General features: G+C 34.0%; 3 protein-coding genes across 3 annotated transcripts; all 3 read right to left on the reverse strand.

The window, feature by feature from the left end:
- Positions 1-691: 691 nt before the first annotated feature.
- LOC120278166 (plastid division protein PDV2-like) lies at positions 692-3,208 on the reverse strand. The gene is made up of 2 exons (XM_039285089.1): positions 2,949-3,208; positions 692-1,509 (listed from the first exon to the last, which is right to left on the reverse strand). Exons 1-2 carry the CDS (start codon positions 3,171-3,173, stop codon positions 871-873), a joined length of 864 nt encoding a protein of 287 aa, XP_039141023.1. The 5' UTR covers positions 3,174-3,208; the 3' UTR covers positions 692-870.
- Positions 3,209-4,206: 998 nt separating this feature from the next.
- Positions 4,207-7,315, reverse strand: LOC120276733. The gene is made up of 12 exons (XM_039283412.1): positions 7,216-7,315; positions 7,079-7,132; positions 6,896-6,965; positions 6,646-6,729; positions 6,438-6,554; positions 6,006-6,341; positions 5,532-5,935; positions 5,297-5,396; positions 5,155-5,214; positions 4,989-5,075; positions 4,753-4,881; positions 4,207-4,672 (listed from the first exon to the last, which is right to left on the reverse strand). Exons 2-12 carry the CDS (start codon positions 7,123-7,125, stop codon positions 4,361-4,363), a joined length of 1,746 nt encoding a protein of 581 aa, XP_039139346.1. The 5' UTR covers positions 7,126-7,132; positions 7,216-7,315; the 3' UTR covers positions 4,207-4,360.
- Positions 7,316-17,721: 10,406 nt separating this feature from the next.
- LOC120276877 lies at positions 17,722-21,694 on the reverse strand. The gene is made up of 6 exons (XM_039283611.1): positions 21,357-21,694; positions 20,096-20,307; positions 19,701-19,877; positions 19,455-19,610; positions 18,295-18,571; positions 17,722-18,061 (listed from the first exon to the last, which is right to left on the reverse strand). Exons 1-6 carry the CDS (start codon positions 21,685-21,687, stop codon positions 17,820-17,822), a joined length of 1,395 nt encoding a protein of 464 aa, XP_039139545.1. The 5' UTR covers positions 21,688-21,694; the 3' UTR covers positions 17,722-17,819.
- Between the last annotated feature and the right edge of the window lie 654 nt (positions 21,695-22,348).

The raw sequence follows: 22,348 nt of genomic DNA on the forward strand, positions 1-22,348 counted from the left end.
TATGTATCTTCATTTGTCCCACTCAATTAGTGTTGGTTTAAAAATTTAAAAACTCCGAGTTCAATTTAATTATATACAGTGGTAATAATTAAATTCAATTATTGGTGTGAATTTATTAGCTAAATTTTGTGTTGGAGAGAAGAAACACAGACTGAATAATTAATTCCTAATTTATATATACACCATTATTATACTGTAGTAATTATTTTTAATAAATTCAATTATTTTTCTATTTTTATGACTTTTTAGTAAATAAAGTTTACTGGTATTTCCAAATAAGTTAATTCACAAATTTTAAACTCATTGCATGTCCCTGTTGTAATTCACCTTTTTTTTTTTGCAAGTGAGATAGAAATACAACATTTAATTAAGTACAATATAATTTTATAAATTTTTTTGTGTACCAAATATTATGGTACAAAAATTTTACGAAATTACAATAAATAATCCTTATTTAAAATAAAAAAATAATCCAATCACTTTTAATACATCTCCTCTCAACAAAATATAATAATTTTTTTTAAAATAATATCACCACATATTAACCAACATAATAAGCACTTGTTGTGTTAAAATTTTGAATCATAATTATATTAAATTTTAAAAAAAAAATGAAATACTGCAGTTTATTTTACAAAGTATAGAAGTATAAACCTGTCAGTTCCTTCCCACAAATTTGAAAATCATTCACTGAAGAACAACATTTATATAGGGACTTAATAAGAAATTTTCTCCTCAGTATAGTACAAGCTAATAGGCACAAAACTAGATTGAATGCAAAAATAGAAGGTTTGTTCTCATATAAGAGATATCCAGGAGGTGATTATAGAACTACAGAAACAGATGGATTTACAAATAACAAGTGGGTTTTCATCCAAAACCATAGCTGATGTTTGGGGAAGAAACATTAGAAACGAAAGGGATTTCGAACCTCTCTTTGACGAGGCAGCGCGGTTTGCCGTCTTCTATCACCAGGAATTTACCAGGTGGACACTGGAAGGAAACTTCACTCGCGGGCTCTTCTGCGACAGAAGGCTGTTCAAAGAGCTCCTGAACTTTAAATTGAGTGCACCTTTTGCCAAGGGTTGGCTTAACACCAGCCAAAGTCAGGACGGAGATGATACCAACAAGTGTGACGGCAGATCTTGCAACCAATCCGACAAAATGTCGGAACCCAAATCCATGTTTTCTTTCTCTGCTGTCATCTGATTCATCCAACTTCTTTAGCTTGCCTGTGAGTGCATTCTCAGAGAGAATGTTCTTGGAGTTACTGTGTGATGACTGGTAGAGATCATCCAAGACGAACAAATCGGGAAGGTGGCTTGGATATGGAGGGAGGATGAGGTCCTCGTCGTACTCTATTGATTCACCAGCAAAGGTCAGGGCCTCCTGAATGATTTCCAAGTCCTCCCCTTTGTACTCCTTGAGTTTTTTTAGCAATATCATGCGGCTACGATTAATCTGGGATAGAGTTGATTCCCGCTCATAACTTTGTTGCTGCTGCAAAGACTGAAAAAAGGGCAGAAAATGGATCAGATTATAACTAGAGACCTAACATGGATGGTCAGGAAATTCTTTAACTCCACAACTGGGAAGAGGTTAATGGCAACGAAATTCATCAGGTGAGTATTGATTAGGGAAACCAGGAAGACACATGACATGGAAAGGATTTGAGCCAATCAACAATTACAGAATTGCAATCTACCCAATACCATATTATTTTGGACAATATTGAGTATGCTTTTGCTTCATAATGAACCCACAACAATTCCAGATGCCAGGGGCAAAGGAATATTACACAAAAACCTTTGACAGAAAGGAAGAAAATTCTCAACTATCTATCCACTTAGTCTATTAGTCATACACACACACATATATATATAAGAACTATTGAAACTATTCCATGGCAAGTTTCTCTTTTGCTCATTTCTCTCTTTTGAGTCTTTTCTCTACCAACTTATGCATACAACTACATTCAATGGCTAAAAAACAACATCTAACACACCATTGCCAAAAACATAACTACACCAAATACGACCCTAAAACAAACCAAAAGACCATGTTCATTTAAGCACAACCATATTCAGACCCAAGATACTTTTCTATGTCTCCATAACCATAGCTTCAAACATTCCTCAGTACAAGAAATTCCATTTCACCAAGTCTGCATTGAAAAATGTACAGAGCTTCCAAATAGCTAGTAAAACCTTACTTTATTTAAAGACTGCAGAAGGATTCAATAATATGAAGAATTATCACTGCTACTCTATATATATTCTGAACAATCAAACTGCATGAAAAACCATAGAAAGGGCTGCAGAATTTCTGAATAGCTAACATAACCTTTCTTCCTTCAAATATTGTCCAAGAATTCTATGATTTGAATAATCATCTATGTCAATCCTTATATAATAGGAACAACCAAAATGCATAAAACCCTAGAAAGTCAAACATTTTCAAATGGGATCAAACATTCTCCTAGTTCAAGAACTTCCATTTCACCAAGTCTACATTGAAAAGGATGTCGACTTCCGAATAGCTGACAGAACCTTTCTTTATTCAAAGATGCACAAGAATTCTATAATTTGAAGAATCATCTATGTCATTCTATGTGTAACAAAAATAATCAAAATGCATGAAACCATTCAGTTGCAAGATATGTTTCTATGTCTCCATAACCATAGCTCCAAACGTTCTCCTACCACAAGAACTACCATTTCACCAAGACTGCCCTGAAATAGGCACAGAATTTCCAAATAGCTAACAAAACCTTTCTTTCTTCAAAGATCACACAAGAAATCTACAATTTGAAAAATCACCCATGCCATTCAATATACAATCCAAACAATCGAAATGCATGAAACCCTAGAAATCCAAACACCATCGAATCATAGAAGCAATACATCAAACAGCACAAGAGTTGGAAACAAAGAAGAGAAGAGAGAGACCTGAAAAGCAGAGAGCTGATGTTCTAGTGACCCAAGTGCATCACGGATACCAGCAAGACTCTCCGCCTGCTCCTCATCCTCGTAGTCATCGTCCATCCCTCTTTCACCTCCACCACTCTCGCCGGCGCCTTGTGCGTCCTTGCAGCATCGATCGATGCAATGGATGATCTTGAACCGGAGCTCCGACGCCCGCGCAAGCACCATCGACATCGCTTCTCCCTCCATTCCTCACCCTCTCTCTCTCTCTCTCTCTCTCTCTCTCTCGCTCTCTCGCTCACTGATATATATCTCGGGAGTGGGGCTTCAATGGGCCCGGATGCGGGTTTGCGGGTTCGGGTGTAAACGCGGAAACTTCTGACCCGATCCGATATGAGAATATAGCGAAATTATTGGCCAACCCCTAAAGAATACCGACATTACTCATAAGCCCCTCATTTTTCAGAAATACCTCGCTGCTCTCTTTTTCAAATCACTCCACGCTGATGAAGTAATTTTCACCTCATTTATAATATATGTAAATGACTTTTTTTTAATATATATATATATATATATATGATCCCTTCATAATACATATTATTTGGTATTAGATTATGATTCGCTTTAAAAATAAAATCATAATTTAAAAAAATATTTTTTTAATTTTTTTTTTTTAAAAAATTGTGGACAATCAATTTGCTATTAGTATCTAAATACTTGAGGTAAGAAGGGGAATGAAATATAACTACATGTCTAAGTTAAAACTAAAAAGAATTACAGTATGATGGTAAGTACAGTGATATAAAATAACTTTAAATATAAATTTATATTTTTTTTATGTATGATTTAGGAAAAATTCAAAAAAAAATTGAGAAAAAAAACTAAATTATCATTATTCTCTGTTATATTACATTTTGGCAGTAAGATTAAACTAAAAAGATGAGAATAAAATGGTGTTTTTAAAAAATATTTTAATTGAGTTTTAACTGAATGATGTATATATTGCAAGAGATAAGATAACACTTAATTTTGCATTTTTGTTGGGTAGATACGCAAATCTCTCTTAAAAGTTCAACAAACCCGACCCGTTTAGAACCATTAATGGGCCGGATCTGGGTTTAAGACCCGGCCCATCAAAATCCTATCTATAATTCCCAGCTTGAAAGTTATTTAACATGCTAAGCAGCAGCTGAAATGCATGTATTCCTTTAAATCTTGGTTACGGATTTGATCCCAAATAATAATTCAGTCTGAATTCCTAACAATTCAATCACTCAATCAATACATTGAATAGTACCAAATTCTTCATCATAATTCAAAGTTTTCTTTAAATATAATCACAGTAACTGAGAAAATTAATTGACTTGCAGTTAAATCAAATGCAGAAACAAGTCTAGTTTCATCTCGATTCTCTGTACAAATCTTTCTTTTCAAATTTACACTGCAGGTTGTGTTAGTTCTCTTGACAGCAGATACCGAAACGCAAAGTTATGAGGCACCCACTCGATGATTTTATGAGCTCTCCCTGTTCGACATTGCCGCATTGCTCTTCTTAGAGTCTCCGGCAGATATTGTCGAATCATGTCTATCAATGCTTGTGAATTTAAACCACTTTCCTTTGCGTATGTGTCGAGCATCTTCGGCAGAGTGATCGTGTGTTTGTCCTTTATGCCTACCGTTGCGCGAATGTACTCTGATTTTGCAACTTGTAGTTGCGCTACTAGTTTTTTCGGTGTGTAAATTCGAACCTGAAGTATAATAAAATGCAATAAGTTCATGAATTGGAGTTGTTACAAAGAAAAGTATGTGAAGAGATAAAGAAGTTTACCGCGGGATCAGAATGAGTTCCAGAACTCAATGCAAAATATAAGAGAGGCTCCGTGTGTTCGAGCGCGTATCCTTGATATTCGTCTCTAACTTTGAATTTCATTCTCGGAGAAAGTAGTAATTTCAGCCACTGAAAAGTAAATGAGAAATTGTTCTAGATTCAAAAATGTAATGCAGATCGAAATTTAACGATCTTTTGTCAAGCCTTCTTATTTCTTAATCAAAGGAAGAATGGACCTCTCTTGGACATTTTGAATTACATCTCAGAATAGGTCCTCGAATTCTGTCGGCACTTACAGAATGACCACCAATGAGATACGTGATCTGAAGTAAATAAGATTGAGTCTGACATCAACCAACATGTCTCAATTGTTTCATCGATGAATTAATTAAGGCTTCATACCTTGGCTAGTAAAGTTTGTTTTTTTATGTTTTTATGTGGAAATCCATGGACTAGGTAAGCCTGTGGTGGCAGCAAAAACAAATACTCAATGAGGATAATAAGCAATTCGAACAAAATTTAGTTGGAAGGGGAAAAAATTTACATGCATCATCATGGCATTGTGTACATTTATCCAAAATGCAAGCTTTTCTTCGGTTTTCATCCGTCTTAGATTGACTGATTCCAATCGATCAACAAGAGATCTGCAACAAAAACATTGCAATTCTCAGTATAATTCTTACTGAAAGGTAAAGAACAAATGCACATAAAAGTCAAAGCAAATGAAAATTGCGTACTATCTGTTAGAAAGTAAAAAAATACGAGATCATGAAGCTCACTGATAATTTTGAAGCAAATCTTGGACGTCTCTGAGCCGACAATTGTCCCTACAAATGTAAGGAATTTCAACCATTGAATTGTAAGGTCCACTGAACTCTTTGAGGCCTTCAACTCGGAAAGGATTTATTAACCGAAAATCAAGTATAGACTCTTTCCGATAACGAGGACTCCATACATCTCCTGAATGTTGGGGAGAAAGAGCACTAGCTGATGAAAACGATGAAGTAGGTGACTGATAACCGTGACAAACTAGAGGAGGGTCTGAAAGTTTGCAATATATCACACTCATGCACCGAACCATGTTTTCAGAAATTATGTTCGGTGTTTCAGGAACATGATCAACAATAGCGGAACCGAGATATTCAGCTAAACTCGTTTCCCTTTGAGTGGCACTTTGATCATCCTGTTCAAAGATTAACAAGAACCATAAGATGAAGCATAAATTAGTAAAGTTTGGTAAACAAATCAGGTACCTCAAGAAAACACAATGATTGAGAATGAAATGAGTCAAGGGCTCTAGCAAGAGTTGCCGGCTTCTTAGCTGAACGATATGAGAGTGCCGAATGAGAACGATAAACACTTGAACTGTCTAACTTCTCACGGCACATTGAAGTAGAAGTTTCATTCAGTAATCTCTGAGGCAACTCCATCCGACACGAGATAGATTCAAGCGGTCTCAATTGCCGCTTTGGTTTCTCTCTGATAGACTGCTGATCAAATGCCTTCCGGTAGAGCGAAAGCAGATATTGCTCCAAATGCATGACTTGTACCTCTAATGTCGCGATCTCCTTTATAAGTTCTTTGGCCGGCTGTCACCATACAATTATTGTAATTAACTCTCTGAAATAAGTCGAACAAAATCACAAGTTAGCAGAGATATTAAACAAAAAGGAGAAAGGAGGTACCTTAGTTGCAGAGCCATTGTTTAAAGAATTCAAAGAAGAAGACTGATATCCCACTGCATTTTCTAAAGCTTGTCTCTCCATTACCTGATCTTTTAGTCGTTTCTCGAGTTGTCGAATCTGCAAAAAAAATAAATAAATAAATAAAAGCATTCAAAATTTTTGTAGTATATACTTGAATCAGAGCACCATGAATTCCAGAACTAATTACCTCTTGTTTCAAAGAGCTCTGAACATCAAAATCAATTGATGGTTTCCCATTGATTTCAGTATGACTCTTAACTTTCTCCAAATCCTAGCAATTTAAGAATATGAATGAAAAGTAAACACTGTCCAAAGAGAAGGATTCAAAGATGAACCATTAAAAACACACATTTATAATGTCTGAATCCATCTACTTGTCCTCAGATCTAACAAGCAAGAAATCAGAAAAATTAAAAGTAATGGCTACAAGAAATTACCTGCTTAAAATGAAGGGATAGTTCAGGTGAGGGTTCCAGCTTAAATTTCTTCACTCTATAATCAACATCACTTCAAGAACAAACACAAAAACAAAAAAGAATGAAAACAATGAGAAATCAACCAGAAACCTTTCCAGAAAACAGAAAAAAAAAGCAACTAAAGAAAAAAGATTAGCTAGCTACCTTTTGGAATACAAATCATTGAAAGCTAAAACTTTTTGAGAATCCATGACTGCTCTGCAAATTAAGAAAACATCAGAGCTAACCAAGTTAGTTAAATAGTGGGAAAAGACTCAGCAAAGCACTGAAGAAACACTCACCAAACTTGGATTTATGAAAGAAGAAGAAGACTAAGACTGCTCAACTAGTGAAAAAGGCACCATTAATGGTGTCCAGATTGGTGAACAATCCTTTGGAAAGGCACAGAAGTGGAGAGAGATTTTCAACTCCAATCTTTGGAGTACTTATATAGCATGAGACCATGACATCCACTACCATGTCTTTTTCTCTTCTCTCACTTTCTTCCTTCTTGGTAAACCAACTTTTTCTTATTTCTGCTTTCAAAGATAACTAAATTGCTTTACTGCTGCTGGTAAATTAAGGGAAAAATTGGTTATAAACCTCTCAAAACGTTCTAAAATTACATATTTACCTCAAGAAGAAACACATAATCATATATATATACCTTTAAAAATTATAAATAATTATAGAAATACATAAGATTCTGTTAACAAAAATTAATTAAAATTTATTAACTATGGTTATAACTTGGATTAAAGTATACAAAAAAATCCAAATTAACCCAGATATAACTACATTTTATAATAAAAAAAGCTTTTTAAGAGTATATATGTAAAAGGTATGATAGTTATTTTGTATATCTACTGTTTTGTTAACGGATGGTTTTTCAACTAATTTGAACCCTAAGATAAATATGCAATTATATGTATTATTAAGGAGTATGTATGCAATTATCTTTTGTTCGGGGGTAAATATGTAATTTTAAAATTATTTAGGGGTACACCTGTAAAACGCCCATTAATAAATATCAGTAAAAAAAAATAGTAATATAATAAAGATATATTAGATGCCCTAACTTGAAGTGTATTATTATTATTATTATTATTTAATAAAAATAGAAAAATCATAGTATTGTTGAGAACTGTAAAAGCAATTCCATACTATCATTTACATTGGATAAGAGTGAGAGGAGATAATGAATAGAAACAAACCAAGAAAAAAAAATAAACAAAAAAGATCAAGTACAAAAAAACCCCACAAAATTTACCAATAATGAATAACTTGAAATATATTTTACATAATGAGAATTTTTTTTAAAATAATATATATAGCTTAATATCAATTAAAAGTAAATAAAAAAATAATTATAAATATAACTAAACACTCATATAAAGTGATAATGTAATAAAAAAACAAAATAGACTATGTGCATTGATATTTGATAAAATTAAGATGAGTTGTAAAACAGTCCTTGATAAAAGAGTTAGATATATGTACAATGTTTTAATCATTGCAACCTACACAGTAGAATGAAATATTGGAAGTTATATAAAACACTGATCTCTTTTACTATGTACTTTTTATATATAAAAAAAAAATTAAAATTAAAATTATTTATTTAAGTAACTCAAACTCTTACCGTTTCAACCAACTCTAACTGGTTTTACAACCATGGATAAAATTACTATACCTGAGTGATGCAATGGTAGCTAATAAAGTTAATTATATTACATGGCAAGAGCTTGAATATGTGGAAATACAATTATTATATAAAGCAATAATAATGTTCTCTTATTAAAATACCAAGTAAGATAACAATTAATCACAATTAATTCAGAGAAAAAGAACACTGGAATATATAAACAGGGCACATGGAATGGTCATGTACGGCCAAAAGAAGCAGGACTGAGCCAAAAGATGCATACACATGGATCAATGGAATTTTAGCAATGGAGTTTGTTTTAATAGAATTTGGATGTGGAAATAAATGTCAGTAAAAACACATGGAGAACAATGTACAGTGTCCTTTTATGCTGCAAATTTTTTAACTGATTCAGAGTTAAGGACAGAAAGATTTGTGTAAAGAGAATGTTAGAGATTTTAAAAAGAAGAACATAAAAATGAATTAAGTAAATAATTGTGTGCTTTTAATTTGTGTTTTGGGTGTTAATAATCTGAAAAAGATGCTGTAAAAAAGATGCCAGTTGTTGTCCTTTGGTTTGTGTGGGATTACTGTTTGTTTTAGAATCAAGTTTTCAAAGAATGAGTTGTTGTGCTTTGGCTTTTTGTTGGCTTGGTATTCAAGGGATCAACCCCACTTAAACTGCCATACTGTTTTAATTTAATGACAAGGCACAATCCATATGAGTTATCTTTGTCTTATTATGTTATTTATTATTAGCCAAGTAAAATTTAATTTGATAGCAAGGTCAATATATCACATTGATTTTTTTTTTTTTTTTAATACAGGATGCGGCCAACCTATCATCATTCATGTCCACAAATGTAAAGTTAATATTTTAATACATATGTGCCCCTCGTCCTCTGTAATAAAAACACAAACATTCTATGTGAAAGACCCAGTAGGAATGGTACCAATAAACTAAGAGATTGTTAGTGCCACATTTATTCTAATATCATATTAAAGTATAACTGATACAATTCATAAATTACTTTTTTTTTAAAAAATTTTTTATGCAATTAGGGGTTAAATCTTATATATTTTTATTAGATACAAAATATTTGTTTTATTTAGATTTTAAGTAAAAATAATAAATCCACACTTATATATTTACTTATATATTAAGGTTGATATTTATCAAATTAATTGATGCGGGCTTCTAGGATTTGGATCTAAATTATATCTAATTCATTTTATTTTATGATAGAATTTATAAATAAAATAAAATTTGTATATGAAAGCTTTAATTATCTCTATATAATATACCTATTTTCTATAATCTATGTGAATTGGTTATTTTGATTTTTTTTTTTTGATAAATACTGACAAATAAAGACATCCATATGCATTGAGCACATTTGCAAGTTCAAAAATACTTATGCTCTCATTTTGTATGAGCTTTGGTTCGAGCATGTCTCTTTCACAAAAATACAAACAACTTAAACAACAAACTAAATATCAATAGATTAAGAGGTTATTAGTTATTTTAATAAACTTTATAATTTAGTGATAGTATTAAAATAGAAGTCTTTAGTTTGTTTAGACTTAAAATTTTACCTTTTTTTTTCCATGGCTAAAATTTTGATTTAGCTAAAATCCATCTCCTATGAAAATTTTATTTTTATATAAATAATTATTTTTAAAATGTTTTTTATATTTTAAGAGTAATGCTATATGAGGCGAAGAAAACACACGAACCAGCCACACGACTTATGTGGTCGGTTACGTGGATTTTCTTTTTATTTAAAAAAAGTAAAAAGGGAGAAACAAAGAAAGCGCATCTCTATCTCTCGGGGTTCTCTATATTTCTAGGGCTTGCTCAAGCCCCTCTCCCACTCCCGGGCGCCCGCTCCCGCTTCCTTCCCCTCTCTCGGGACGCGTTCAAGCCGCCTCCTCCTTCCTCGCTCCCGCCACTTCACTCCTCCGCTCCCTGCCCGCTTCACTCCCCCGTGCCTAGTACTGCGTTCGACCGCTCTCTTCCCTGGCCCACTCCCTGGTACCCGTTATGATGCTCTCTTCTTTGTCCCCGGTTCCGGGTACCCATTCGACCGATCTCTTCCCTCCCCGCTCCCGGTATCCGTTCCGGTCGCCGCCCTCTCTCGTTTGGCTTTGAGAGAAACTAGGGCACAGATCGGCCCTAGTTTCTGTCTCTCTCGTGCTCTCTCATGTGGGACTCTCTCGCCTTCTCTCTCTCTCTCTCTCTCTCTCTCTCTCTCTCTCTCTCTCTCTCGGGTGGCTCGTGCTCCCGGCCGCTTCCCTTCCCGCTCCCGGTGCCCGTTCCGGCACGCCCTCCTCTCGTTTGGCTTTGAAGAGAAACTAGGGCACAGATCGGCCTAGTTTCTTTCTCTCTCGTGTGGAACTCGTTTCTCTCTTTCGTGTGGTCGGGTTCTCTCGAATTTCTTGGCACAAAAGCCCGCTCGCCTTTGAAATCGGTACAAAGGCAATGATGCCCTAAAAAAATTTCTATCCTCGCTTTCGTCTCTCTAACGATGGCATAGTGAGCTGGATGGCCTAGTAGGCAACCGCCACTCGTTATTGTTGTAGAGGGAGGGGAAGGATGGGAGAACATCATTATTGTTGAATCGAGCCTCGTTTTAAATCGTTGGTTGATATATTTTGTTGCATCATGTATTTCTTTCTGTCGACGTGGCTAGTTCGTGTGTTTGCTTCGCCTCATATAGCATTACTCTTACTCTTTAGTAATGATTGTCTTGCCCATGATGATTTGCCCTATAAAAGAGTATAGAAATTGGGTGGCGTGGCAACTTTAGTTGCAGCCCTTGATTCATGTTTATCCATGCAATAGAACAGTGGGGCAAGATATGAGCCTTTTTATTCTTCTGAAACTGTTTGTTTGTTTGCTATTTTTTGATATCTATCAAGCTTGATGTAACCTGCAGATGGAAACCAGAGAAGCTGTAAGTTAAATTGCTAGTACGTTATCAAGTTCACTAACTTGTTATTGAAGATTTTCATTCGTCTTTTGCAGCAACTAAATATTTAAATTGCTAGTAAGTTATCAAGTTCACTAACTTGTTATTGAAGATTTGCATGATTGTTTCCGGTTTAATTCTATAATATTTGTTTTTGACTTTTGGCAAGTTGTTTGCTTTATCATAGATTATTTTCACTTGCTTTTTTTTTTGACATGTTGTTTAATGTGTTTAAATTTGTTTGTGGTGATTTGGGTTTAGACATTTCTCAATTCTGTTGATGGAGTGAATGGATGATTTTTCAGTGTTGCGGAGTATCAAAATTGAGGGCAGGTTTTGGTGAATTTAGGGATTTGGGAATGTGATTTGGAGGATTTGGCATGAATCCATTGCAATTGATAAGGGAATTTATGTATTCATTGTGAAAGGGGAAAAAAGAAAATTAATGAAGTGGGGTGATAGATTGTGAATCATTGTCATTGGATGGTATTTTTTTCCGGGTTCATCGGATATGTTCGGTATGGTTTTACGTTATATTATTCGTCTTTTTGCAAAAGAACTAAATATTTAAATTGCTAGTAAGTTATCAAGTTCACTAAGGGTGCGTTTGGTTAGCTGTAATTGAAAAGACAGTGGATTTCATATTACAGTGTAATTGTAAATCTCAGTAATTGAAAAATGCAGTGAATTAACAAATCCGAGTGTTTGTTTAGATGTATCCGGAAGGTAGGATTTTTAGAATTTTTGTGTTTTGGTTTGAAGGATTTGTAAATCTGGATTTGTAAAAAGCTGTGTTTGGTTTGATGTATTTGAGGGTATATGATCACCATGGTGAGATTACCCCTCACATGTTTAACATATTAATTTTTTTAATATATAAATAAAAATCAAAAAAATCGTAACATTAACAAAAATCATAATTTTTATTATTAAATTAATTTGTGAAGATATTATTATAGTTTATAATAATATTGAATTTTTAATTATTACTATTGGAATTATTTCAATTAATTTTTAACTATTATCACAAACCTAAGAACCAATTATTATTAACCTTAAAAAAGTAAGTATAAATTTTTCATATATGCTTTCTAAACATTTGCATGGATATTTGATCTATTTCCAATTGTTATTGGTATAATTTGATCAAAATAATGAGTGATGCATTTGCAACTCATTCTCGTTTACCAACCTAGACAAATATGTTTCTCTTATTTGTAGTCTCTCACGGGACGGTTCTCTACATATTCGACGTCTTTTGTTGTGCACATGTAACATCACGGCATAGGCCACGGCCAAAACCGTTATTTGTAATAGGTATAATTCATCATTTCCATTGTGATCATCCATCTAAAATAATAGTTAGTAGTCGTTAGTTAATGTTCAAATTAACCACTCGATCACATATATATATATATATATATATATATATATATATGTGTGTGTGTGTGTGTGTGTGTGTGTGTGTGTGTGTGTGTCCATATATGTTCATTTCTATTCAAATAATATCAGTAGAAACATGATATTTGGAGGCACTTGGGTGTGACAACATGTTTGGTAATATCTTTATTGAATTCTGATGTTAAATGGGAACAAAGAGCATATGCATGTAAGATGATGCTGAGATCAATATTTTGTTTGTCTATAATTCTAAATCCTTAGATTTTGTAGTTAAATGGGTGTCAGTTAAACAAGATCTATAAGTAAAGATCAACAATGTTGCTGTTCTATAGTGCATTTATTGGCATATCAGGAAAAATGAGGAATATAAATTATTATTCGTCCTCTACAATTTATTGCTTCTACTTTGCTTTTCTTCATATTTAAATGGTTGTCCTTGTTGTACAGACTACATATATTCATCACTAATTAGAACATAATACGCATTAATGACTCATTCAATATTCCTTGCAGCACGAATTCCTTACTGAATGATAAGTACACAAGAGCTTTCTTTTTTGTTTGACTTGGAAATTAAGATGAATGTAGTGTTATGTTGTGTTTGAATAGAGAACAACATAACAGGTCCCACACCTAGGCTGATTTGTTGACGAGCTTAATAATTTGATGTTTAGTAATATTTTTAAGGATTTGTGGAGTTATTTGACTAATTTGGGCGTGATGAAATTTGATAATCATCTATTGGACGGTTTGTTTTAGAATTCCTGAAGTTTTAGATTAAGTCCTATACCTTTCAATAATTTATGTTATTAAAAGAACAATTTTGCGATCTCAATATTCAGTTAATGCAAAATGGTGTTGCTATCTGAGATCCAAATTAACCTTAAAATGATTAGAACTAATACTGCAAGAGGCATACCAAACGTACCCATCACTTGGAAAATCACAACTATATGAAATACTAACATTCAAAGAAGGAAATATCAGACTAAATGACATAATATTCCCTAGAAAATGTTTGAAGGGCCAAGATAAACTTTTGGCCCATTCCATAGTTACAAATGCTCAAGATTTGAATAATGGTGTCTGCAAGCATAGAGAGACTAGATAAATTCACTAGACATGAAAAATCTCAGAACCTCAAAACCACAGAGAATCACAGAAGCCAATCCACACATGCAACTCAAAAAAATTCACAAAAATATACTTCATCACTAGATTAAGCAACTCCTTATAGAAAATAGCATTGGATGAAATTCATCTTACTATTGTACTTTTATCAAAGTTCGAGGGCTCGACAAGGGGAGCAAGCACCATCATCGATTCTTTGTGCCAAAAATGTGACGACTTCCCAACCAATTCAGCAACTCTCTTGGCACGTCCAGAATCTCGGGGACAAACCAGATAGTACAAGAGAAGAGCACGATCTCTGCTGCTGCGGTTCTAGAGAAGAAGAGAGAAAAATCACTACGAGCTAGGGAGTTCTTCACGACTGCTCTCCTCCTTATTTTTTTGTTGTTGTTGCTCTGCTGGGTTCCAGCAACGCTGACGGGGGAAGAGTAGCTCAGGATAGGGTGTCGTTGATGGCAGATCTACTCCAAAGTTTTGTTGTTGTTGCTACTGTGGTTCCGGCGACGAACAGGAGAAAAACACGACGGGCTGAGGTGTCCTTCGCGACCGATCTCCTCCGAATTTTGGCTGCAGTGGTTCCGGCGAGGCGACAAGAGGATGACCAGCTGATGATGAAGAAAGGTTGGTTTCTCAAAAGGGGTAAGCGCATAAAAAGCATGAAAAAGCTTTTTGAATTACATTGGATTTGGTATTACGGTGGATTTAACCGTAATTCAAAACACAGCTGATAATGGGTTTGGGGTTATTTGCAATTACATTTGGATTTGCAACTACATCTAAACAAACATCAGTTTTTTAAAAGTGCCGTATTTCCAATTACATGTAATTGGAAACACACCCAAACAAACACACCCTAACTTGTTTTTCTGAATATTAGTCTGAGTAATGGCAACAAAGTTAAAGAGGGTCTCATGGTCTGATAGTTGAATTAATTTACCAACAGACTTGAAGAAAGATAGGTACTCATTGTTATACTTAAATAGACATTCCGACCTGGGCATTCACGTTCAGTAAAACTAACTAACAATTATTAAGCATTGATTGGTAGTGTGCTATTTCTTCAAAGAAAGTGGTCTGCTGTCAAGGTCCATGCCATGTAAAAATTTGGTACATTTATGAAGTTCTTTATATTGATTATTGCGTTGAATCATGTCCAAGTATACAAGAACAGGTGTTCATTAGTTTATGTGTCATACTTAACGATTGGTGGATAAATTACTCAAGTTGATTTGTATTTCTTATTTTCATATTATCTTCTATAGTTTAGAGGCATCGCAATTTTTTGCCATATGTATCCTTTCAATAGTTTATTTTTTCATAATTTTGAGAAATAAGGATTCATTCAAGAATATTGAGAAGGCTTGGGCGACCTTTCATCCGTAGGGTGAGTGCCATCTTTAACTCAGTACATTCGTCGTTATTTCATGGGTATCTCTAATAGAACTATTTTTGTAGGAGCAAACTCGCAATGTTTGTGGCAGCGACTCTTGCTTCAAAAGCAACCTCGAACTCGCAAATTTGATTTTACGCTAATGTTGTTCCATGTGAAGAAGGAAGTTCTTCAAACATGGGTCTGTACTCGCATCACCTGAAGTTCTTCCGATTTTTATGAATTTTTTTGTCAAATAGAAAAATTTATGTATTCTTTTAGTAGGCCTCTGGTTAAATTCATGGAGATCAAGAACAACATGATTTTTTTAAAATTTTTATTTTTTTAAATTGGTTGTTGGGCAGTCATCAATGTTAATTCGTATTCAAAGTTGGTCCATGTGTTTGTTTCTCCCCTTTTTACTTTTTTTTAAAATAAAAAAAAAAAAGAAAATCCACGTAACCAGCCACATAAGTTGTGTGGCTGGTTCGTGTGTTTTCTTCGCCTTATATAGCATTACTCTTTTGAAAAATCATCTAATCACATCTGCACCTCCTGGTAAGAAGGCCAAATGGCATTTATATCACTTAAAATTCAATTTGTTTAAATATATATGCACCTAATCTATATAAAAAATCACAATAATAATATATATATTAATAGTGTGTTGTTTTGAGGAATATATTGCAAATAAATCAAATTTTAAAGAGTATATGGTATATTGAGTGTGTGTATATAAAACGAAATGATTTTTTTTTTTTTTAACAAAGGCGACTAGCACCGTCTCACAAGCAATGTCAAGGACAAATATATACAATAGAGTACCAATAACGGTGACTTAATGATCCTTTAAAAATTTATTAATTCAGTTAGATGTCAAATGGGGCGATTAAAGCTGTACCATGTGTAAATCTAGAAGATATTTTAAAAACCAAACCGAGTTAATAAATTTTTTGCCATGCAACTCTGGAGGGAAGGGAAATGACATCTTCTTATATGTGACCCATGAATAATGAATGACAGTATTGTTACAGTATTTATATAATATTTTATAGTATATGTACAGTACTGTAGTAATATTGTCAATTTAGAGATTTAATTTTGGATCTGCCCATTTATCATTTTCATAATATTTCACTACATAAAGCGTCAGTTGTTAACTAAATGAATTTTAAAAATATATAGAAAAGCAAAAACCTTTTCATTAAATATGAGATTGGGAAATGTTTAAGAAATTGTAGATCTTTCCAACATTCAGCCATTAATGAATAGTTGAATTATTTATACATAGAGAGGAGAGAATCAATGACTTGTGTATGTTGACTCTTTGGCATTGGGTTTGTGGCTAACAAACAATGTTGGAAGAGGTGGTGTGTTTTTCCTTCTCAACATTGGACTTTAGCTGCTCTGTATGCATGTGCTTTCTAATACTTTTAATTCATATCAAAATATTATTGCAACCTATCTCTTAATCTATGGGTATGGGTTTTTTATATATACAAGAAAAATTTATATTTTTACATAAAAAATGAATTTAAATTTTAATTTATATAGGAGTGATAGTACAGATATATTAAAATACTAATTCTGTATTTATGGATGATTCTCAAATGATTTGTTTATATTTCGTTAAAATAAACATAAAAAATATTATTATTATTATTATTATTATTATTATTATTATTATGTCAAACAAATGGACCAACCTTCGATTTATTATTTTGCAGCACTTTGGATTCTTTGAATAATTTAACACATTGGAACACTAATCACTGTGTTTGCACTTTATTTATGTATTTCACTTTAAATCATTAGATTGGCAGAACCAATGAAAAAGTCAAGCATGGTCACTAGTTCCAAAGTCAAGTCACATTAAATGCAAGGTATGACTTGTGGTCTCAATGAAAAGTCTAAATAATTGATTGATCATATGTAAAATAAAAAAATAAAAAAAAATCCCTATAAGAACAATGGTTTTCATAATAAAATAACAGATTATTTCAATGAATATATTGAGAAAAAAAAATTACAAAATTTATAGACATAATGTTATATATATAAGAAATAGCCCGGGAAAAAAAGGGGTCCATGCTCAACAACTTTAACCAAAAGTTCATAGAATAATATAAAAAAGTACAAAGAAGTAAGTGTGGAAATGGACTTCACACTTAGCAAAAAAACAAGGGAACTTTCCCAATGAGATTCATACACACAATCAAATGCAATGCAATGTCTGTTACTTGATAATGAACTTTGCTTAACCCTAAAAATACCAATTCAATATTAACAATTTGCAAAGCAAGCAACCATTCCCATTAATGAAGCCCTTGATAATAGTTCATGAATCAAAGAAATCAAATTTATCTTGAAATTGGTTGAGTGTAATACTTAATTTGCAGTTGATCTAACAAGAGGTTTCACTTTGCGTTTGTGACCCATGCTATTTACAAGATCTTTACGTGTACATACAGGAAACATATTGATCGCCGACGTGTTTAATCGTCTGAAAACGTAGGGGAAGCTGAGTTGATCTCGTGATGTGAATCGAACCACTTCGTTGAACCAAAGACACATGAAGAGATTCATCGACGGAGTGTGTTCTCTAACGATGATGGATGCTTCAGCTAGAGCTGTGTCAAAGAGAAGATATACAATGTGTCGGTCATTCATACAAGAACTTAATAGATAATAATCCTAAATTTTCCCGAACATTGTTGAGGACTATATATAAATTATGCATGTATATGTTACAATTAACTTATAGTTCAACATCGATTAATTTGAAAAATATAGATTTGTATATATAAGTCTATGTTTCTCAATGGTTGAATCAAACTTAAATAATATGTTCAGTATGATATACCTTTTTTGCCGTTGAACCGTTTCTGATCAGGCATGCCATCTAGCCGATATTGCCTAATCTGGACTTCCACCTCTTGTGGAGTTGCTTTGTTTTTCTTTACTACAGCCTTGGCCTCGTCATACAAACTACTACGTGCTCCATGTTCAGAGATCGCGAGGACTGAATTAGTACGCCAGAGAAGGGCCTCCAGAACTCCTAATGGATCTCTTCGAAACTGAGACTTTGAATCTACCCAAATGGAATATCTTGCTTGAGGGAAAAGGCGATGGCTCAACATCTGAAACATAAAGAACATTCATGAGGATCAAAGTACAAATTATCATACACAAAAATGATACAGCAGTTTTCAGCATTGTAACTATTTATTCGGCAACAAACAACCCACACGTCATTCAATGTATTTCTAGCTAAAATTCCAAGGAAAAAGATGATATTAGTTTTTGCATGGTGAACAAATTCAGAACCAGTTCCTGCAAATGAACATTGCCTGGTAAACATAACCTCTCATCACTAGCCTATCGTTAACAAAAATTTTTTCCGGGGTTTATATGTACCTGAAAGAAAAAACAACTGGGAATTTACAGAAACTGGAATAGTGAAAATTTCTTTGAACTTTTTATGATCAAGTGTTTCTGTAGTCAGAAACACAGATAGTGACACTAAAGGGCAATAAATGTCCTGGGATAGTTATGTATCAGCATCAGATCTTACTTCAAGCTGTGTACGAAGCACAGAGTTTAATCCAAAAACTTAAAATGGAATAAAAAAATTAAATTCTAGTTAAATTCTCTGCATCAATGACACAACAGTATTAGCCAAAATGTTATGAGATAGCAACACCAAAGGCCAATAAATTTCCCATGATAATTAATATTAGCATCAGATCTCACTTCAAGCTGCTTATGAAGCATAGAGCTTAATTCAAGACTTAAATGCAATGGAATGTTTATCATAATTAAATTCTTTGCATCAATGTCAGAACAGTATTAGCTAAAAAGATATATAATTTGACTCAAAACATTATTGGACGACAATCCAGAATAAATGGAAAGAAAAGTCATCATGTGGAAAGCATTGCAAGGTTAGACTATATACAATGCACTCAAAAGGAGAGGCATGTTTTTTCTTTTTCTTTTTTCCTTATTGCAATTTTTTAATACCTTGGGGATTTTCCCGTTCAACCGTTGATCTGAGAAAGGAAGATCATGCACAAGCACAATTCGCCATTTTCCAACCATATGGTCGTCACCAATCTTTCTTCCTTCTGCTTCCTGAGCTACACGAGTGATTTCATCCCAGAAAGCCACGTAACAAACCTGAAGCAGAAGATATATATATACGTGAACTAAATAGCAGAGAACTCATCATTAGACAATAAAGGAAAATTGTGAATCTTGCAAATTGACCTTTTCAAGTGATGCTTGTGTCATTCCAATAGGTTGATAGAGATCATCTCCACCACCAAATGAACATGTAGATACAACTGCTTGGCAGGTTTGCATGTAGTTTTTGTCATCATCTGATAACTTGAATCCACCCTTTTCACTATAGAAACCACAATGTACTACAGCAATTTCATTTGCCTGAAAAAGATTCATATGTATAAGCATTCTAATTGTATCACGGAAAGAAAGCACAATGATTGGACCTGAGAGCTTAGTCAGAAGGAAACTCAGAAAATTGCAAATTTGTTTGCAAATGTGATCAGAAAGGGGAACCCATCAGAATAAAATATCAGAGGGCATGTAACCGAAAAGTTCCACTCATCTTCAATGTGAAAATTCAATCCATAATAAGATACCTTGAAACTCTCTTCTCTCTCCTGAAGTGTTTGTTCTCCAGTGAATAAATTAAATCTTGTGGCTTCAGAATACTGTGCTAGTATTGTGCCATTGCTTGGGTAAGTGCTCAAATCAGATTTATACACCACTTCCTTAACATGAAAGTCAGGTTCTGCAGTTTTTGGGAACTCCAAATGCTGAATTTCCTCAGGATGAAGGATCATCAAGCAAGCTGGTCAAATATTAAAAATATCAAATGACCAAAACTAGAATGGTGAACTAAAAACAGAACCAAGTACAACTATTTCCATACTTTTATCGGTCTAGATGCTAGGCTTAATAACAGAGTTGTTATACCTTATAGATAATTTAAATCCTCAAATATTCCATAAATTAACCACACAGTGTGCATGTTTTGACCAGTTATTGAAGGGAGATTTGAACCAACAAGGTAACCTTGTTTCATCAACATGCAACCCTCCTCAGTCGACAATATCATCAACAATAACAGAATCTACATCTAAAATGAAATTCAGAATGCAAAGAGTTCTCAAATTTTATCCAATAAATTGATAAAATTGTATGGCATTCCCCATAATGCTTCTATTCATTCCTTATTCTAAAAGATACAGAGACTCGCATCAAGCCAAGAACCCTAAATATAGCATCTTTGTCACAAGGAAGAAAAAAGCCAGATTGCTTAGCAAAATCAACAGCATCTCAAGCATAATCAAATACTAAAATAGTTTCAAATTAATAAAATCCATTGCCTCAACCAATTAAAGGTTCAGATTCCTATACCAAATAGAAAGATCTTTTTGACTTCATACACATTATGACATTAATGTGTTAATTTCATCACAAACCTAATCCAGACTTTTCTTGAATGCTAGGACAGACAGATTCATGAACATTGTTGAAACAATCAGTCCAATAAAATCTAAAATTACACTAAAGAGTTATCAGAGTTTATCCAATAAATTGATAGAAATACATTGCATTCCCTACAGCATTCCCATCCATCCCTTACTCTGAATGATACTCAGCTAAGTAGAAAACCAAGAACCCTAAAACTAGCATTTTTATCACAAGGAGAAAAAAAAAGCCAGAATGCCAAGCAAAACCAACAGGATTTCAAGCATAATAAAGTCCCAAAAAAGCTTCAAATCAACGTCTTCATTTCCATTCCTAGGGTTTCAAACCGAACTATTCACCAAATACGAAATTCGTTCACTTCTTCACAACAAAATCACAAGAAATCAAGAAATTCAACACTCTTACGCTCTCTCACGCCATGGATGACCCTTGTGACAGGATCGAGCCGATTTAGGTTTCCCACTGGCTCTTCCTCCATGGTGGACGTAGGGGTCGATCTCAGCTCCACGGCGGGCTTCCCAAAGAGCCTGGAAGCCTCGAAGATGAGCAGAGAGATCGCCGGGATGAAGAGCAACAGCGGCCACCACCTCACTGCTCTCCTGAGAGCTCGCCGGAGGAGGCCATCCTTGAATGGGAGATGCGGGTTCCGGCGCTTCCTTCGGATCCGCACCCGCATCCGTCCCGGCGGGTCCTCAGGATCCGAATCCGATACCGAAATTGATACAGTGTTAAGCATGCCGGATGACGCCATCGGATGGATCCAAGAATTTAAAATATATATCTCATATATATATATATATATTAAAAATATATAAAAATGCATTATTTTTATTAAATATATACATGCAAAAGCCTAAAATTTAAAAACCTTCTAACCCTTGTTTATTCCGGTGGTGAAAAGCACTTGGGTGTGCATGAGCAGGAGCTTGTTCGAAACCTTGCACTATGGTATTTTTCACAATACTGTTCATGCAATGTTTTCGGCTCAAATACTCCGTACATTAAATAGGTTCTTTGTGAAATTTCTTTGGGGAGTTATATCTTTTTTTTTTCTCAAAGATTGCATAGCAAGTAGGGGTGCAAGTAAGGATAAGCACGGGGCGAGGTGGGACGGGGAGTATTTCCCCACTCACTCCCCTATCTCGAGCGAGAATTGAGGAGGAAGCCCTCACTCCTCGCCCCACAGGGATCCCCACGGGGGCGGGGATCCCCGTCCCTCCCAACACAATTTTTTTTTTAAAAAAAATCTACTAATATAATATTTAAATTCATGATCTTAGAATCTTAGATACCAATTAATACCCATCTTTATATTTATTAATAATTGTGGGCTCCTTTTTTTTTATCCGGCCTTTAATTAGGATCGACCAGTTAAAAATATGGATCACAAATCAAAT

This window comes from Dioscorea cayenensis, chromosome 15 (genome assembly GCF_009730915.1).
Source record: "Dioscorea cayenensis subsp. rotundata cultivar TDr96_F1 chromosome 15, TDr96_F1_v2_PseudoChromosome.rev07_lg8_w22 25.fasta, whole genome shotgun sequence".
In the NCBI taxonomy this organism is placed as follows: domain Eukaryota; kingdom Viridiplantae; phylum Streptophyta; class Magnoliopsida; order Dioscoreales; family Dioscoreaceae; genus Dioscorea; species Dioscorea cayenensis.

Coding starts and splice junctions, on each gene's coding strand:
- LOC120278166 (XM_039285089.1), bottom strand. CDS start 3,173: ATGGAGGGAGAAGCGATGTCGATGGTGCTTGCGCGGGCGTCGGAGCTC. Junction 1,510..2,948: donor ATCAGCTCTCTGCTTTTCAG/GTCTCTCTCTTC, acceptor CCCTTTTTTCAG/TCTTTGCAGCAGCAACAAAG.
- LOC120276733 (XM_039283412.1), bottom strand. CDS start 7,125: ATGGATTCTCAAAAAGTTTTAGCTTTCAATGATTTGTATTCCAAAAG. Junction 5,076..5,154: donor AACAAACTTTACTAGCCAAG/GTATGAAGCCTT, acceptor TATTTACTTCAG/ATCACGTATCTCATTGGTGG. Junction 4,673..4,752: donor GAACTCATTCTGATCCCGCG/GTAAACTTCTTT, acceptor ATTATACTTCAG/GTTCGAATTTACACACCGAA.
- LOC120276877 (XM_039283611.1), bottom strand. CDS start 21,687: ATGCTTAACACTGTATCAATTTCGGTATCGGATTCGGATCCTGAGGAC. Junction 19,611..19,700: donor CACAAGCATCACTTGAAAAG/GTCAATTTGCAA, acceptor CTTCTGCTTCAG/GTTTGTTACGTGGCTTTCTG. Junction 18,062..18,294: donor ACGGTTCAACGGCAAAAAAG/GTATATCATACT, acceptor TCTTTGACACAG/CTCTAGCTGAAGCATCCATC.